The 19,532-nt window shown below is 37.3% G+C and overlaps 1 protein-coding gene and 2 long non-coding RNA genes across 3 annotated transcripts in view; 1 reads left to right on the plus strand and 2 right to left on the minus strand.

Annotated features, from left to right (window-relative positions):
• Positions 1–19,532, minus strand: part of LOC144641748 (uncharacterized) — a 35,910-nt gene that overhangs the window by 12,558 nt on the left and 3,820 nt on the right. Inside the window, exon 3 of the mRNA XM_078500776.1 lies at positions 873–944. Within this exon, the coding sequence (XP_078356902.1) occupies positions 873–944 (72 nt within the window). The remainder of the gene's footprint in view (positions 1–872; positions 945–19,532) is intronic.
• Positions 10,344–13,851, minus strand: LOC144642753 (uncharacterized). Its single transcript, XR_013568780.1, has 2 exons — positions 13,590–13,851; positions 10,344–11,075 (listed from the first exon to the last, which is right to left on the minus strand). It is a non-coding gene; the product is annotated as an uncharacterized LOC144642753 (long non-coding RNA).
• Positions 14,057–18,169, plus strand: LOC144642752 (uncharacterized). Its single transcript, XR_013568779.1, has 3 exons — positions 14,057–14,388; positions 16,430–16,538; positions 17,033–18,169. It is a non-coding gene; the product is annotated as an uncharacterized LOC144642752 (long non-coding RNA).

The following is a 19,532-nucleotide window of genomic DNA, read 5'->3' on the forward strand; positions in this document are numbered from 1 at the left end:
ATTTTAATGTTGTTTCTTCAGTACTTATAAATTTTACAAATACATCTTTGTCATCCTTGGTATTCAGCCACTCATGAAAAAGTAATTCAGCATAATTATTGTTCAGATTCTTTTCCGTGACAGACCTTTCGTGACGACAACACAAATCGCTTAAAATGTACAGTGGCTTCTGAGGTTTCTTTTAAGTACTTCCTCGACAATTGAGTGTTCCGTATTTATAAAAGTTAGTACTTTCAAATTTTGGAAAGTTTGACTAACGTGCCTCGGCAAGTTGTTTCTGACACTTTTTACTCAATCGAGTTTCTTTTCGTCTGTTTAACGCTATCCAGAATTTATTTTTTTTAGAATAATCTTGAACATTACACACTGTTCATGCTTTCGCCGATCATAAATCCAGTTAATCGAAGAAATAATTTTAAAAAACTTCTGGAGTCACGTCTTTTTATTAAGCCAACTACCAAACTATTTTTGGAAAGCCTATTTTTGAAAAGATTACTAGACGCGCGTCAACGTGATGAAGCCGCTCAGACGTACAACGAAGGGGGGGGGGGGGGAGGAGATACGGAAAAATATAATTTACTCTACAATGCTGAAACTTTCAGCAGCTGTTCATTCATCGCTTGCGAAAATTTTGATATGCGGTGGTAAAATCCAAGATGACAGCCCTGATAACGACATGCGACGTCATATGACGTCACAGCTAACACAAAATTACCTCATCGGTAGAGCAAGCGACGGGTTTTTTACAAAGTGCAAAATAATTTCGCGGTTTCTTAATATAACTAAAACCGTGGGGAGGTGTTCCATCCACCCAGGCCACGACTTATTGGAAGCAGCTGAACTTCTTGAGAACACTAAAGAAATTTACTTACATAGTAAGCTTCCTTTTTGGAATAACGAACGCTCCAGAAGAAATTGACTTGACAGGATTATCTGAAAGCATTCTATGGAAAATCATAACAGTTTCAATGACCAAATGATAGTTTATTCAAGCACATGGATGCTGTTTTTGCAACTTGTATTTTTTTAAAATACAGATAATTTTAAAAATCTTTAATTGTCGGTCTATCATTGCTCTACGGTTGATTACTTTTTTTTAAAAAAAAAACTATCATTTCTCATGTTCGTCTTACCTAGCTTATCTCTGTATTTCCCAATTAATTTTAACTATGCATCTCCTTTGTTGATTTGTTGTAACATCAATGCGGTTTTTGTTACTAATTTGGGCATGTTCAAGCTACGAGTTGCTCCGATTTGAGAGTGCCGACCAGACATAGAGACCTGGCATATCTTGATCTGGACAGCTTTCTTACAACTTGTCAAACAAAGACAAGAAACGTTGCACGAGAATACTCAAGATAACTATTATGAGTAATACTTGCTATGGAACTTAAATTACTTCTATCCATGGGTCTAAATGACAAAACCATAGCTTCACTGCAATCAAATGTGTCTTCTGAGCATTATAATTTTAAAATTACAAGCAAACGAGATTAACTTTGAAAACTGTTTAGCCCAACAATATTTGAAAAACCAATCTCGTAATTCATTTTAATCTTCGCAACTTTTGGCCATCCCTTTCTTCTTTCGTATTTGCTGCATTATTGAAATGTCCATTCACTGTTTTTTTATTATCAGACAACGACCATAAAATCCAGGTAGAGGACGAATGTATCGATCAACATGCAAGCCTGAGTGAAGATAGTGATAGAGAAGATGTTGATGTAGCACCTAGCAGAGGCCAAGGAAGAGGAAGGGGTAGTAGCCCTCTTGGTCTAGCCATAGGTGCTCGTGGTGGAAAAAAATGTGCTCGTGGAAAAACTCTGGGTATTTATGATGTTTATGTGTTTAACAGGGTGAGGAACCCAACATAAATGGCTATGACCCTCAGCTAAAGTACAAAGGCTTCTAATACATTTCGAGGCTGATTGATGGAAACCCGGCTGATTAAAATACATAGGCTGTGGGTGGATAACTAGTGCACCATCCAAAAGTTGTTCACCTACGTGCGTGTGGAACAGCTGGGGAAAATAGAATTAAGCTCCCGAGGGAGTTAAAAGATGCTTCACTTGTTAAAGTGCAGCCCACTGTTTTCGACGAAACTGGGACCTATTAGCTGTACTTTTTAATTATAAGCAGGAAATATAATTTTCCTTTCACTGAAGCTTTTCAGGTGAATCAGAATCCCCAGAAGAGGTGGCCGTGGGTGATCTTAATACGCAGTTGAAGGAGAAAGGAGTCCCGATATCCTGTGGTGACTGTTGGGAAAGGCCTGGCTTGTGTGCTGCACCATGCTTAAGAATCCACTACACACAGACAGATAATTGAAGCCACTGAACTAGCTGTGTTTCTTTATGGCAAACATGACACATAAGACCTTTTTCAGTTCTTATAATAACTTTTAAGGGCAATGAATATAATTATAAATTAAAGATGGCTACCAGCCATCATCATTGACAATTCCAATTTCTTTTAAAATGTAACCAATTACAACGAACTAGTATTTTTGGCTACAACGTTTTTTTTAATAATTGTAAATTCAAACAGGCTGCCATAACAGTTGTGACTGCCTAGCCAATATATATACAATGCATACTTGCTGTTTTGACTTTTCAGGAATGACAACTAGCAAGAGTGATAAAGCACCAAAGTGTTTAAATTGCTAAAAAAAATTTTTGTGAGCAAACCAAACCATAGTTCAAAGGGGCCTCAGGGGCCCAGCAGCACACACTCTAGCTAAAAGCTGGCAGAGTACGCCCCTAATCGCCGTTACAGTGTTACGTTCGCTGTGCACGAAGTTGTAAATCCATGCACAGATCGAAAGCTGTGAAAGCGAAGAATGTTGTATTCCTGTAAGGCCGTGAATAAAGACGTTGAGTAAACCAAAACATAATGGTCCTTCGACCTGTGGATTTAAAAGTTCGCAAGAACATTTTGCTGTGGATTGACTGACTTCTGTGAGACTTCGTGCAGTCAACATTCGAAACCACGTGGGCGACAAGATGGCCGCCAATGGAAGTGACAGTGATATCGAAGAGGAGCTATCTCGAAAATCAGTGGAGCAACTACGTGGATTACTCAAAAGAAAAGGGTTTATCGACAGTTGGAAAGAAAAAGGTCTTGATTCAGAGGTTAGTAAACGCATATTATGAGTCAAAGACTGCTGTGAAATCAGAGCTGTCAGAATCACACGAAGATTTGAATTTCGCTAAACTTAGCAAAGAAGTTCCTTCATCCGTTAGCAAGGAACAGTCGAAGGAAATTACTTCGATAAGACGTAAAGCGAAAGTATTGCAGGGGGATACTGAGGTCTTAATTTGCGATATTTCAGAGCTGAGTGAAAGTGAAGGTAATAAGGTCAAAATGCAGATTACAATCGAGAGATTGACAGAGTTTCGCATGGCATATCTTCAGTTGAGAGATGGTATAATTTCACTTCTCTCAGACAAGGAAATTGACGATGAGCTAAGCTGTTGGAGGGAACTCTTGGATATGACAGATCGAGCTGTTGATGCTGGCCATGAATACTTATATAAGGAGTCCAATTTAAATGAACAGTCCTCAAAAGGGAGTGTACAAAAAGGACAGTTACCAATCATCTAATCTTACACTGCCTAGAGTTGAGTTGCCCAAGTTTAATGGTGATGTGTTGGAATTTCAAAACTTCTGGGATCAGTTTGAAGCTGCAGTGCATGACAATGATGATTTGTCCAATGTCCATAAATTCACTTACCTGCGTTCAGTGCTGACTGGCAATGCTTTGTAATCAATTGAAGGGTTTGGATTTCTGTGGCGAAATTAAATATCAACCGGCAAAACAATGTCTCAAGCAAAGGTACGGAAGAAAATTGGTAATCTCATCCCTTGTGAAATCAGTCAACAAGATGGATGCAAAACCTGTTGTTACTGCATCATCCCTTCGAGATCTTTATGACACTTTAAAGAACCGAACTAGGGCTTTAGAAGCTCTGGGAGAAAACCCAGTGAGTCATGGTTGTATTTTGTTGCCAATGTTTGATACCAAGTTGCCATCAGAGTTGCTAGAAAAGTGGTTATTGGAGCTTGCAGACACCCCTGAAGATGAGATTGGTCTTAAATTAAGTTCCTCAATCGACAAGTTATATCCAAAGAGGCAGGAGAGAGGAACCTAGAACCAAATCCTAGCCCAAAGAATCGTAGTCCAAATCAGGATAAAGACAAAGTAAGAAAGCCACCGTTCAATCCAGTTAGTGACCGAGAACAAGTGTCAACTGCTTCTGCTTTGTTCAGTGAGGCAAAACCACCAACAATTCCAAGTTGTAGATTTTGTAAAGTAAATCATGGGTCACTTAACTGCCCAGAGTTTAAATGGCAAACCAGTAGATGGGAGATGGAAATTAGTTCAAGAAAACAAGTTGTGTTTCAACTGTCTTAAGCCTACCAACAGCAAGTATTTCTCTAAAATTAGAAATTACAATGACAATAATACATACAAGAACCTAAGTACAATACTACAGACACAAACGAATAGCCCTTTTTACAGTTCCAGGCGCCATATTGGAATAGTAACCGCGCAGACATGATAGCGAGGCTACTGGTGACCCGTGGCTGAGCGTGAAGAGAGATTACAGTGAGGATTCGGCAATTAGCCCGTGTTTTTTCGCGTTTTTCGGAACATAAGCGAAAGTTTTGATTCTAATAATACTCCTTCGTCATCTTCTAAGATTAATGGAAAATATTGGGCCGCTTTCGGCTGTAAAAAAGGCTAGTGAGCTTCTCAGGGGCCATCAGTTGTTTTCGCTGCGTAACAAAACACAAGGAGATCCAGTGAAGAAATCGCATCCATGGTGTAATCTGATAAGACGCCAGCATGAGCATGGTGAGGACAATTTTCTTCGTCTTTAAAGCAATTTTTCTTTGTACTAATCATTACTAAAAAGGAAATATACACAGCTCTCCTGAGCAAGTCGTTGGGATCAGAAAGAAAGGTTTTTAACATGCAATGTTTACAAAACTTTTGTTTACTTGCTCTTAATTACTGAAGTTGATGTTTAATAATACTTTACATTACACAATGCCCAATTCTTGAAAGTTTTCAGTAAAATAGTTATCCCAAATAAGGAATTATTCTCAATTTTGCAGACTTCTTTTTTATTTTATTTCTGAGTGTGGTAGTTTATTTTATATTGGTTAGAGCTGCTTTTAGGTGAAGTTATAAGCTTGGTTTAAATAAAGTTTTAATATTATCTCATAGGTAAAGAGAAATCCCAGCAACATAGATTGTGAAATATTCTAAAAGGAGTCTGCCAGTTGAAAGAAGCTCAGAAAATCATCTATTCAAGTCAAGAAATGGAAAATAACACAAGCAGAGGGCAATTTTTTAAGAATAAACAATGTTTTCATAGTTGAAATGACTGCATCAGCTACTAAGTTTTGAAATAAATCATTTGCAGTGTCGAATCAAGGTGTTTCAAAAAGCCATTTAACAGTTCCTTTTACTATAAAAAAGTATTACCAACCCAAACACTATGGTAAGGATTATCATTATGAGATGCACAAAATGTGTACCATGTATAACTGGCAATAATGCTTGCAAGTCTAAAGCTATATTTACAAAAATTGCCTGAGGGAATGATAAAATCATTGCTATACTTTACATGTCCAGGGACAACTGTATTTGTTCTTTGTCCTTGCCTTATTCTGGCCTTAAAGGAATTTTATTGTCTATTTTGGAGAGAAAAGGCTTGCTTTTTCAAATTTTTTTTAACACCACATTCTCAGACAAAACAAATTCCACCCCTACACATTGACCTGGTGTGGGAGACGAGGTGGCTAATGGTTAACGCACTCGACTCCCAGTCAACGGCCCGGTTTCGAGTCCTGGTGGGGGAGCTGCGTTGTGTTCTTAGCCAAGACACTTTACTGTCAGTGCCTCTCTCCACCCAGGTGTATAAATGGGTACCAGCGAATTTACTGCTGGGGGGTAATCCCTGCGATGGACTGACATTCAATCCAGGGGGGAGTAGCAATACTCCTAGTCGTTAATGCTACGGAAACCGGGATAAGCTCCGGCTGTATGAGCGGCACTTGGCTCGGACACAGACTTTACCTTACCTTATACAGATTGACCTGGAGGTTACAACAAGAGAAATTCCTCTTCCTCATTGATGGTAGAATTTCATATGGACACCAAACTACAGCTAATCTAGCAGAGTTCCATCCAGCTTCATGATGAAGATTTTATTTTTTATTTTCTTTACTGTCTTATTTAAACAATACATTCATCTTAAACATTACATCAATATTTTCAATACTACATGCAGGACCTTAAATTTAATAGGTCCCCATTTGAGATAATAAACATTCAGAAATAGTGTTTAAAGTATTGACATACTTTCTGGTTTCAGTGTAAAAGATTTATGGGTGGTTAACCCTTTACTGTCAAAGAATGAACAGCCCCAAAACTTTACCAGGTCAATACATACACATGTACACAAAAGGAGATGTAACAGTAATTAAAATGTTTCCCTGAATTTGACCAAATTCTCTCATCTAGAGCTGATAGAAAAGTTGATTTTTAACCTCTTCTGGAGAAATAATACCAAAATGATGGGTTATCACTGATGGACGATTAAACTACCCTGGCTGTAATGTGGTTGAGACCAAACTTTGCCTGAAATTCAACCAGTTTAAATTCAATGATGCATTATTTTCTTTGCAGATCAATCAGACTTTTCATCAGGTGATTTAATAGGGTGCAATAATTCTCCTGGTTAATGAGAAAAAAGTTTTCCCTTTTCTTTTGCATTTTAATTTCTTGAGTAGATGTTTCTCTGTGCATTCTTTTAAATAGTGACTTCCTTTTGTGATAATTTCACAACCCATGTTTACTGGAATAGCTTTCACCTATGAGACAATATTGAAAACGGATTTAAACTAAGCTTACAACTTTACCTAAAAGAAACTCTTTGTTAATTATCAATAATCTATTTCTTTTATCAGACTCAAAATAAATACAGAAATAAAAAAAAAACCGTAGGCCCAATTGGGAATAATTTCTGAATTGAGATATATATTTAAATGGAGACTTGTCAACAGAAGGGCTTTCCTAGATATAAAATATATAAAATATTATCAAACAACTTCAGTGATTAAGAGCAAGTAAACAAAAGTTTTGTAAACATTGCATGTTAAAAACCTTTCTTTCTGATCCCAACGACTTGCTCAGGAGAGCCGTGTATATTTCCTTTTTAGTAATGATTAGTACAAAGAAAAATTGCTTTAAAGACGAAGAAAATTGTCCTCACCATGCTCATGCTGGCGTCTTATCAGATTACACCATGGATGCGATTTCTTCACTGGATCTCCTTGTGTTTTGTTACGCAGCGAAAACAACTGATAGCCCCTGAGAAGCTTACTCGCCTTTTTTTACAGCCAAAAGCGGCCCAATATTTTCCATTCATCTTAGAAGATGACGAAGGAGTATTATTAGAAACAAAACTTTCGCTTATGTTCCGAAAAAAGCGAAAAAACACGGGCTAATTGCCGAATCCTCACTGTAATCTCTCTTCACGCTCAGCCACGGGTCACCGGTAGCCTCTCGCTATCATGTCTGCGCGGTTACTATTCCAATATGGCGCCGGGAACTGTAAAAAGGGCTATTACAATATTAAACAAGCCTTGCACAACGTGACTAAACTTAGTACAAATTGAAACGACAAAAAACTGCCTCCGACCGCGGGTACAGGTACAGGTACGCACAGAGTTGGCATGATAGCAGATGTAGAGAAGATGTATCTTCAGATTAAACTTGCACAAAAGGATCAAGACGTCCACCGGTACTTGTGGAGGGATCTAATCACAGATGAAGTTGCTAACGTTAACAGAATGCGAAGATTGACATTTGGAGTGAACTCTTGTCCATTTCTTGCCATCGCAACAGTGCATGTTCATGCCAATAAGTATGCAGAGACATTCCCTAATGCTGTGAGGGAAATTCTACATAACATGTATGTAGATGATTGCTTAACGGGAGCCGACACAGACAACTCCGCAATGAAGCTTCAACAAGAGATGTCACGATGACAGCAGCGTTAAACTTGACGAAATGCTCGTAATAGATAGCATAGACCCAGAGAAAAGAGCATCATCGCCGCTAGTGAAGTTTGATTCATGTTAACCACTCAAAGCACTTGGTGTTTCGTGGGACTTGACATCTGATTGCTACATATTCATTGCACCAAACGAAATTGTTTCATCCCATGATCCGATGACAAAGAGAAGTCTTTTAAGTTTAGCATCCAAAGAGTTTGACCCAATGGGACTGATTTCGCCTGCCATTGTGAAAGCAAAGATCCTTTTCCAACACTGGACGAAAAAATGGATTTACTCAAGTTTGAAAGTTGAGCAAATATGATGCAAATTTGGGCATCTATCTTTGCACTAAATTTGCTCAAGTTGTTAAGTCCATGTAAACACAAATGTTTGTATCTGATGAATTGTTGTGCAAATGTGACGCAAAGATGACATTTGCTCCTTATTTACCTCACTTTTGCTCGCAAGGCAAATTTTTAACTTTCATATTCATTTGTTAAACATTTGCCTTCTGTGTATAAATTACACGTTTACTACTTAATGCAAATTCAAGTAAACACTGTGCAAAATAAATTGTTTGTACTAGGTTTACATCACATTTGCGCGAGATACAAATAAGTAACTTTACGGTCAATTTTCTCGGATTTGCCATACAAGCAAACGTGTACATTTGTTATAGATGTGCGCATGTGTCAAAGAAATAATTTTGCCTCAATTACGCTCACATTTGCCAGGGAGCAAATATGTGAGTTAACCAAATATTTGCTTCCGAGGCAAATGTTTAAATTCAGTTCACTCAGGAGCCCATGGTTCACTTTAATTCTTCTTAATATTTGCTCTCTTTGGAAAAACAGTTTGTTTCAATGTTTCGTGTTTTCACATGCGAAAAGCAAAGTAGCGGGAACGATGAGTGGCGGCTGTATTTGCAGGCTATTCCCCAAGCTTACTATAAAATTTTCAATGATTTTTCACGTATAGATCAGACTTCGACCATCAACAAGGATCCGCCTATAGGCTTGAAATCATCATCTCCCTACCATGACGACCTAACTCCCTTATGTTCTGGCACATATCCCACTTGCGGAGGAAACCTATATATAGTATACTACAGTGGAAGCTCTCCAAACGAACCCAATAATAGGTGGTCATGCATCTCTAGTTATGGCTGCAATGGTATAACCATACGGGTTTTTGAAATCTTAGTTTTTGAAAATCATATCTGTAAGCAGGCAGTTATAGTTTTGAATCCTTTTTTCGGCTCATGGGTGGCCATCGACAGGAGCTTCGATGGTTGTCTGTTTACTGCCATTTTCACTATTTAGACAGAAAATTAATCGTTGGGTGTCTCTCCCCACCACCCAGCCATCCCCACCGACCTACTCTCCCTTGTTTCTTTGGGTCTTATCGGACCGACTTGTGGGCAAGTTATAAGCGTTGATAAGTGTGATGTCATATGCGGTAAGTCCAAGTGTGTAAGCCCATTAAATGGGCGTCGATAACTTGAAAGCGAGGCATTTATGCTAGCTCCAAAATTCCCCCTGGTATACGCAGGACACCCAGTATGTGTACAGGACACCACTTGAAATTAGGAATGCGTTCTCCTTCGTCGAACGCAAAAAGATCTGTTCCTGATAATGCCAGGTGCCTCTGCCTAAATTCAAACAGGACAACACAAAACTGCTGGACAAAGGCCCAACAGTCAGCTCATTTTATATTTCACCTCTATAAAGTAACCACTGCTTGAAAGTGGAGTAAGGGATTTCAAAAAGTTTCCATTACAGTAGTTTATGATACTCATGAAGAAAGTGGAAAGCTGAATACCAACAATAACATTCAAATTGTTCAATAATTCGTTTTCATTATTTCAACTGAAGGACTTGATCATTTCAAGAAAAAATAATAAATTCTTGTTTATTCTTATTCTTCGTTGTCACCTTTGGGCTAAAAAACATGGTTTCATCAGTAAATCCTCAACTGTTTTTTTTTTCTATGCGAAGGTTATGTCTATAATAAAAAGGGTTTCAAGAAAATAATAAAATAATTGCTTGCTTATTTATTGTCAATCATGATTGGTATTTACATTGTTATATACAGTTGAACCCCGGTAACTCGAACTCTGAAGGGAAGCGAAAAACAGTTCCAGTTAGCGGGGTTTTCGAATTAACCGAGTAAAAATGACTGAAATGTGGGTCCAAGGGAAATAGAAGCTAGTTCGAGTTAGCAGGGTTGTTCTAGTTATCCGAGTTCGAGTTACCGGGGTTCTACTGTAGTTTTCACTGACTGACTAAAGACGACCACATCTTGACAGTGGGCTTCCTAAAAACGACCACATTTTGAAAACCCAATAGTGGAAACTACAGTAGAACCCCGGTAACTCGAACTCGGATAACTCAAACAACCCCGCTAACTCAAACTAGCTTCTATTTCCCTTGGACCCACTTTTCAGTCATTTTTACTCGGTTAATTCGAAAACCCCGCTAACTCGAACTGTTTTTTGTTTCCCTTCAGAGTTTGAGTTACTGCGGTTCAACTGTATGTAACAAAGATGACTGGTCTTTCCTTCAATGGAATTCTATTGAAATTGTCTTAATTTATTAAAGCATCCACTAAGAGAATGAAATTTTATCTGCTGGGATTCGGTTCTTTCATTAACCTGTGAAAAAAGGAGTCATTGTTTACTGATGTAACCAGGGGAGAAACATGGGTTGTCTAACTGTTTTAAGAGTGATGCTTCTTTAGTGACTTTCAAAACTTTGACGATAGATATTTGTTGAATTGTTTAACAGCAACTAACATGCCTGGCTATAAAAGATATTGTAGCATTGGCCAGAGACCCCACACTCCTAGTAGCAGTGGTTGGTCATTAGAACTCCTGGGATCTTTTACATGACTGAGGTGTCTTCAGTTTATTTCCGTCAGTGATTTGTCAGCAGAAACCCCAGCATCTTTATTATGGCTGAGCTGGATACTTTGTGCCTGTTGTGATTCATCTTTTGCCAAGGCTGAATAAAAAAGAAATTAAACAATTAACATATCACGTTTTTCAGGTCTTTTGTTTATTTTATGGCAAGCCTGCAGGACTTGACAAAATACACAAAACAACTAAAAATAATTATATCAATTTTGAAAACATGGCCAAAATGCAAAAGACTGTACATGGTAATGATAACCTTATTTGGCATGTTTTCTATATCTGGTATGATATGATATGTGCCATATCATATCTAATAAACCACAGTCTGAAAAAATTCTTTAACTTACAACATATTTGCACAGTATTGATCACTGCTAGACAAATTGTCATCTTAGCAAGATAAAAATTAAAATTATACAAGGAAATTATATTCTTATCATTGCCTGTGACTGTTTTTCTTTTTTTCTGAGATTTTTTTTGCCTCACTGAAAGACTATGACATTAAGAGAAATATGGTGAGTTATTTTTGCTAACCAGTTTTATTTTCACCCACCCAAGGAGCCTGTTCATGGGCTACAATCTTGTCCACAAGTATTGGGATTAATTTCAGAGAAATTATTAACAAATTCCCCGGCCAGTCTAAGAGGAAGCTGTCTACCTACCAAAGTCCTCAAATGCTCCCACCATATGGGGCTTCCCTAGCCTGAGATCTTGGATTGTACAGTTCCAGAAAATATCCATAGTCATTAAAAATTCTCAGGGAGGAAGGGGGACTCAAAAGCCAAATTATTATTTGAAGGAACATATGGAAATTATCTGGAGTTTCCAGAAGAGTGGGAGGGGGGAGGAATTTACACTGTAACCCAAACAGCCTTCTGTGGGGAGGGTTTTCTCTCCATTTTCAATTGTGTCACATTTTTTTTTCTCGCTATTTTCAAGCATCATGGTCTATTTTTCCCCTTATCATGTGTCACACATAAACTCGTTGCTACCCTCTTAAAGGATTTTTTTTTCAAAGTTATTAGTTAAGCAAACCAATGCAAAGAGAGCATATGAGTGATGAAAGTTCACTCTTTGGGGCACATGAAAGCCCCAGACAATGAACAATGAACTACATGTAGTGAGCAGTGAATTTATACTTATTATCAAAAACACAAAAATAGAGGGCTGTGAACAGTCTATATAAACAAACAGAATTTTACATTTCATAAAAACAGCTTGTATTATCGAAGGTGCAGTTAGGTTTTAGTCTGTCAAAAAGCAAGCGGTTCCCATGAGCGAAACTAATTTACTGATCAAATCAGAAAACAATTATTAAACTTGGTTTCCACAAAATATTGTGATCTGTCAATATTGTGTCCTTCTACATGGAGGGTGCCCCAGCTAACCGAGTTACCTGGCTAGAAGGGATGAACATAGCCCGCCTTAACATGCAGAATTCACAGCCCTTCTACCCGAGTAAAGAACAGTGTCATTGAAGCGTGTTACTGCCTGGGAAAACCATGTACCGGGTACATGTATACGTAGATCCAAATGATTGAAGAAAAATATGACTTTTTACTGAATAATTAAGGCTAGCCGTCTTCAAACCTATTATACTTTGATGCGCAAGCTCTTAAAAATTTACTGCGTCTATTTTTGGGGGAACTCAATCAAAATTCAACAGTCTTTGGCCACCAAAATGAAATTAAATTTGTTGTTTCGTGAATAAGGATAATCATTCCTAAGAAAATTTCAGATTATTAAATAAGCTGTTTCTCAAATAAATTAATATTTTCCAGTCAACAGATAAAACTAATTCGAACTAATTTTGGTTAAATAGCACTGTTTTGGTCCAGAATTTATACATTTTATGCCATTAACTTCATATTTAAATTAAGAACACGTGCAAAAACTTATCCCGGCAAGCCAGGATAGCCCAGGCAATTTACATGACAAAGGCTATCCTACCTAGGAGGGTGCCCCGGCAAGTAGACCGAGTGCGCAGGCAAGGCGGGTTTCCCGCCTAGTATGTAAACACTTCAATGTGTTTTCAAAAGAAATAGGGGCGGATCCAGGAATTCCTGAAAGGGGGGGGGGGGGGGGTGGGTTGTATACCTTAATATTTTTTATGCATGATTAAAAGGGACAAAAGTTACAACAATAGTTAATATTTGTCGTTTTTCTTCAGGCCTCGTCTCGTATATTGAACAATGTAGCGAAGTGGTGGAAGTGAAACAACTACGAATAAAACAATTTTATTCTATTATTTTTATGCAGTTTCAAAGAAATTAAAAATATTCTGCGCAAAGGGGGGGGGGGGGGGTTGCAACCCCCTCAACCCCTCCCCTGGATTCGCCTGTGAGAAACGTATGAAAAGTTGGCTCGCCAGGGTAGCTGGGTTAGCCGGGTAATGTGGTTAGCCGGGGCACCTGCCTTTCATGTAAACCGGCCCTAAGCTTTAAGATTGTAGGTCGATTTTGTTCAAAATAGCCAGTGGTAAGTCAATAATGATCCAATTGTCATCAGCCTTCGCAACTGGTGTGCCATGATATCTATACTTTGAAGAGATTGTACAAAAAGGTGTTATAAGAAAGATTTAGATGATTTCTTTAAGACTTGCCTGTTCACGACGATGTAAAGTCAGCCATTTTGCTTAGCACTTTCTCACAACATAGAGCAATCGTGCTGTCAAATCTCCCATGGTCGTCGCTTGATCATCCTCAAGTGCAAGCACAATCTTTTTCCCGTTTTCTTCTTTTTCTCAGACCTAGCCTTTCTCTTTCGTTTTCTTCTTTCGTTCTACATCCTCGCCTTTTCCTCTGGTGTATTCTTTCTCCAAAAAGATTCACGTTCATTCTCGATTTTTAAGCTGGAGGCGGCATAATTATTCGTGTTAAAAATTCCCGCTTCTTCTCGGCAAAAATCGTGTCAGTGGTAAGGCTTTACGCTAATTTACTACCTCACTTATTGAACACGAGATGTACCGATTCGTCACCAGGTTCTCGCGTATTTTGACGTCATTATGCTGTTTTAGCCAATGAAAATGTCAATGGCTGTCACGTGGTGAATATTTACCCATTCAAACCGATTCAAACCTAGGAGCGCCATTTTATTTCAGTTTGTTGCTTTTTTTGTTAGTTCGTTCTTAATATTATGGCAACAAAATCACCAAACCAAACAGGCAAACAGGACTCTGAACATGAGGGATGCAAACGGTAATTCACAAGTACACCTCGAGCTTCGCGATCTCAAACGCAGCCATCATCTTCGAGCGCGAACGGTCCAACCGCCATGTAGACAGTGAGCAAAACGTCCTCGAACAACAGCCCATCTTTCACTGACAGTTTAAACCAGGAACGTTCATCGCCCACAGCGTCATCCACACCGGTATTTGGTGTTATCGAGTATGCCATACAACGGTAAGTAAGACTGCGAGGATCAAACTGCCTACCAAACATACTAACATTCCTCTGAAATAGAGCTTTTATCTTTGCTACTTGGTTGTTTGTCTTATATAAATTCATCCTGGTAATAGGGCTGAGTTTTAATAGTTCAGTTTGTGATATTTGGTCTAAAATCATTCACATGTGATGGAAAAACGCAGATAACTATGGAGCAGGGGACTGATTTGCTATTCTCTTGAGTGTTTACAGATAGAATTGGATGACACAAAGTCCTATAATGTACTTACAAAATAATATAGGATAAATGTTATACCGAGTAAATGCATTGTGTCTATAATACAGGCAACAAATGCAACCTAAGAATCCTGAAGGTTAGTACATTGCATTTAATGTATGCACATGAAAATACAAAACAAAGATACTTAATACAATCTACTGGACATTTTTATCAATAAAAACAACCCACCTGCTAATGAACGGAACAGATAATTTCTCCCCCAAACCAGGCATGCAAACACAAAGATAATAGACAGCGATGACAATGGGAATCTATGACTTTGCAAAAAAGCCTACCATATCATAATCAAGCGTTCATACAGTCGGGGTAGCACCATCTTTGAACAACGGTCTAAAAGCAAGCAGGGAATTATGCCTACTTTTTTTACAGTTTCATCTTGTTTTTTATTTTCATGTGCAAATGTACCATCCTTCAGTAAAATCAAAGCTACCTGTTTGTCACCTTAGTCTGAAGATGAAATAGAATTATATCGAAATATTTTTACTACACCAACCATTCCTTGCATTTGTTGCCCGTATTTTAGACACAATGCATTTACTTGGTATTACATTAATCCTTGATCTCTTAAAACTATCAACTATTTTATCATTTTAATTAGAGCAATTTGTTTTAAATTCAAACCCACCGGGGATTCAACATTTAAATAATAGTAGTCAAATGACGGCAACATGCAAATGTGCTGTTGGGCATTTAAGCTGCACACGCCCCAGTTTGGCGAATAAACAGGGCTCGCCATAAAAAACTAATCAGATCTTAGAATTTTGTTACAGTATACGGTATGTGAAGTTATAATCAAATGTTTTACCAAGTGTGTAAGCTCCAGAAAATATTAATACTTCCCCATAGAGAGGTTGGAAATTTAAGGGAAGGAGAGGATCTCAAAGATCCAAACATTTAAAGCAATGTATGAAGCTAAATTAAAATTTTTAGACAGGAGGGGAGTCATACGAAAGATCCCTTTGTGGAAATGGTATGGATACAATGTATTTTCTGGAACCACAAATTGACAACTGAGGTTTTTCAGAGAAGAGGAAAAGGGCTTCTTTAGTCACTTGTAAGTTAAATAACATCCTCAAGCTGAAAGGCCATTTAACCAACATTTCCTTTTCCAATACAAAGAATATGGCTTTTTTGCTTGGGCAGGCACCCAAATCAACCTAGATTCAATGGGTTACTAGCAAATTTAAGCTGGTGTACAAAGTACCAGTTGGCACCATAAAAAGTAAACCCTCTTTTTTTCTTCTTTCTCACAAAATTAATGTACTACACAATGTACTAGCTCTATCAACTGTTTTGTTAGAAGTACAGTTGCAGAACCTACAATTTTTCATTGGTTTAAAAATTTTAATCTCACCAGTATAATTTTAATTGCCTTTGTTGAGTATGCATGGTCACTGATCTCATTGATAAATTGTAAATCTGAAACAACAGTGTGTGGTGTTTATTCAGTGACATCCTAGAAGTTTTATGAACATTAAGTATGCTCTTGAGAACTCCAACCACAGATGTCTCAGTAGATAACCCACACCTGCTATTTAATTTTTGACATAAATATTGTGCAAAAAGGTGCAGATTATACATGTAGTTTTACTGTAACTTTACCCCAAGTCTTTCTCCTTCTAATTTTTGTTTGGAATAGTTTATTTCAAACACTTATGAATACATCTTTTGAATAGTTTAGTGTTGATTAAATCTAAGAATATGTCTCTTTGCCATGTTTGAACAAACTGATTTTTTTGGATTATTATTATTTTGTAGCTGCTATGGGTGTCCATTTTCAGACAAAGTAAAGGCAAAGTGTCATTAACTCAAGAAATGCAGTCAACATCTCTCGAAGGAGCAGAGGGTCCGAAGCCGTCTAAATATGGTAAATTTTTTTACGATTCAACAGTGTTCTAGAATTTTGTACAGTTAAATGAAATTAGTGTATGTGAATACAAAATGTAATTTAAATATTCAGAGTCTGTTTAGCTATGGATGCAAGCAGAAGGTTCCTACATGAAAGCGCAAGAAGAAAAACAAGAAGATTAAATTTTTGAATGCAATGCTGTGTATTTTGGTTACATTATTTTAAAAAAAACACATTGTAGTTGTTCTAATTCTAGCTGCTACAACTGTAATGTGCATGATATTTTGTGTGCATTCACATTCAAAATACATACATGTACAATGATTCATGCATTTTGCATAGCTCTCACTGTTTACTGTCTCTAAATAGATTCTTAGGCCTTTCTGTTTAAAGACTTTAAGAAAGAGTGGTCTTTAGATTGATATTCTTTTAAACCCACATTTTATTGTCAATTTGTGACTCAAGAGTTACCATTGATAAATAATTTTCTTAAATATATTTTTCTTACACAGAAAAAGAGGCAGGGAGTAAAAGCTTTCAGTAGAGCAGTCCACATCCTAACAGTAAAGGAAAAAGATCACTACCAGAAATTCATGACTGTGGACTTTGAGAGTGGAAACAGAGATGGCTGTGAGAGCCCAGGCTTAGAAAAGAAATTCTTTAGCACCAGCACACTTTAGTGGCGCAGTCCTGCTTTAATGCAGGTTACATGTATGCACACCATGTACTGAAAGGCAACACATAGATTGTAGAAGGACTGCAAAAAGGCATCAATATGTAATCTTGAGCTCCTTTGCACCTGATGGCATTCCTTTTCCCTAGCATAACTGGTACCTTCTGCCCTCCTTTTGTTTAATAATGGGGTGCATCACTGCATTTCTAAAGCTTAAAGGAAAAAAACTAAAATCTCATACTATTTTGTTTTAAACTTTTTGAGAACTTTAATTGTTTAAAATGGAAATTTCAACTATTGAGTGGTGATTATTACAGTACTGTTTTCCTGAAAGCTGCATGTACATTGTACTTGATTGAATGCTTTCTTTTTTTAATGTTTAGTTGTCTTTTTTATGCAAAAACCTCATTTTTGTAAACAAGCTACTGTAAGTTAGGCTTTTCATGCTGTCATTGATCTTTCAAATGTGCATTGAACTGTCTGTGACAATGGCTGATTCATGTTAACCAAATGTTCACATACATGCACTAAAACAGTTTACTGATCATAATTACAATATTTCTTATGTAGATGTTTGGGGGAGTTTAATACTTATTGTTTTAAAATGTTTAGCTGTTTGCCTTCTGACAATATTTAAAGATACATGTACTTACCGGCATGTACAAGTATAATATTTTATTCGTTTAACAGTTACGAACAGTCAATCAAGAACATTAAGTATGGTAGGCATTCTCATGCTTACTGTTCTAAAAAAAGTTTTAAGCTGCTTACCATGTGAGAATAGTTATTGATTTTAAGTTAGTGATGACCGGTAAAGAAATACATGTAGGAAGCATTGTATATGCCCTTTTTAAGACTGTTTCAAAGTGCTTAGCTGTTTTTTTTTTACTTCTATTTCAAGATATTTATAATATTTCTTTTGATTCCATGGTGCCATGTGACATTGTTGAAATAAATAATTACATAGAGCTTGAAATGTGTGCATGCATTTTGTTTTGTTTATTTTAATCCTTCTCTGTTTTCCATTTTCATTTTTCATTATACAAGTAATTAGGGAGTGGGGAAGTTTGCTTGTTTGGCACAACGTTTTAAATGCTTGTTCAAACAAAGGCTTTCATGATAAGTGAATGTTCACTGCCACTTCTTTTTGTAAATAGCATGTAAAGACTAGGCAAATTTTATATTTTGCCCTCCCTCCTTTTCTTGCAAATACTGGCCAAATATGGCATTTGACTATATAGCAAACATAACCAAACGAAAGCAAATATGGTATTTCCATCAGTGCAAATCCTTCCTTTCATGAGGCAAATTTATATATTTGCCTGCTATTTACTGCGAAAGTAAAACTGATTTTTGTTCGTATTTGTCACGCTATAGGAAATGTGTGCAAACATCAAGTTTATTTCATGTACAAATATCATCAAAGCGAAGTAAACATCACTTTTGTAAGTATTTGCTATCAATGTAAATGCGGAGCAAAGACGATATTTACTAGATATTTGCTTTACTTGTAATATTACAGCAAACACAAAGTTTGACTTGCGTTCAAATATGATCAAAGCTAAGCAAATGTAATATTTTGCAACATATTTGCTACACGTGTAAATCCAACTTCTCGTCTAGCAAATTTAACTATTTACCTCACCTTTACTACAACAGAAAAGCTGTCGCAAATGTACAATTTATCTTTACATTTGCTACCGGTATGAAAACATTGAGTAAATGCGGTATTTACCATCTTTGCCTTGTGTGCAAATATAATGCAATCATGATATTTGTATCTGAGCAAATTTGAGCAGTGTCGTTCAAATATGGTATTTACTTCATATTTGCTACGATTTTGCTAGGTTGTAAATCCGTTTTTTCGTGCAGTGCAAGAGCTCTGGCGGAGAGGATTAGAGTGGAATGACCCACTGGACAGTGACATTAAAAGTGAGAGGTCATCATGGAAGTCAGAGTTGTTGCAGATAAAGGAGGTGGCCATACCTAGATGGTTTGGAACAAACGTCACTTCCGAGTCTATCGTCGAGTTACATAGTTTTGGACATGCCTCCCCAAAGGCCTATGGAGCAGCAGTGTACATTCGAGTTATTTACAAGCTGGGACAATCATCCTCTCAGCTAGTGATGTCAAAATCCAGAGTTGCACCTATCAAGGAAGTGTCACCTCCAAGATTAGAACTACTAGCAGCGTGGTCAATGATAGATTGTTGTAGATACTTTGCAAATCAAATGCACCGTGTTGTATGTTGGACATAAAGTATTGTGACGTTTCACTGGATTAGAGGATGAAGCTCACAATGGAAGCCATTTGTAGCACATCGAGTATCAGAAATCCAG

Source organism: Oculina patagonica, chromosome 2 (assembly GCF_052425735.1).
Source record: "Oculina patagonica isolate OP01 chromosome 2, crgOcupat, whole genome shotgun sequence".
Taxonomy (NCBI): Eukaryota; Metazoa; Cnidaria; class Anthozoa; order Scleractinia; family Oculinidae; genus Oculina; species Oculina patagonica.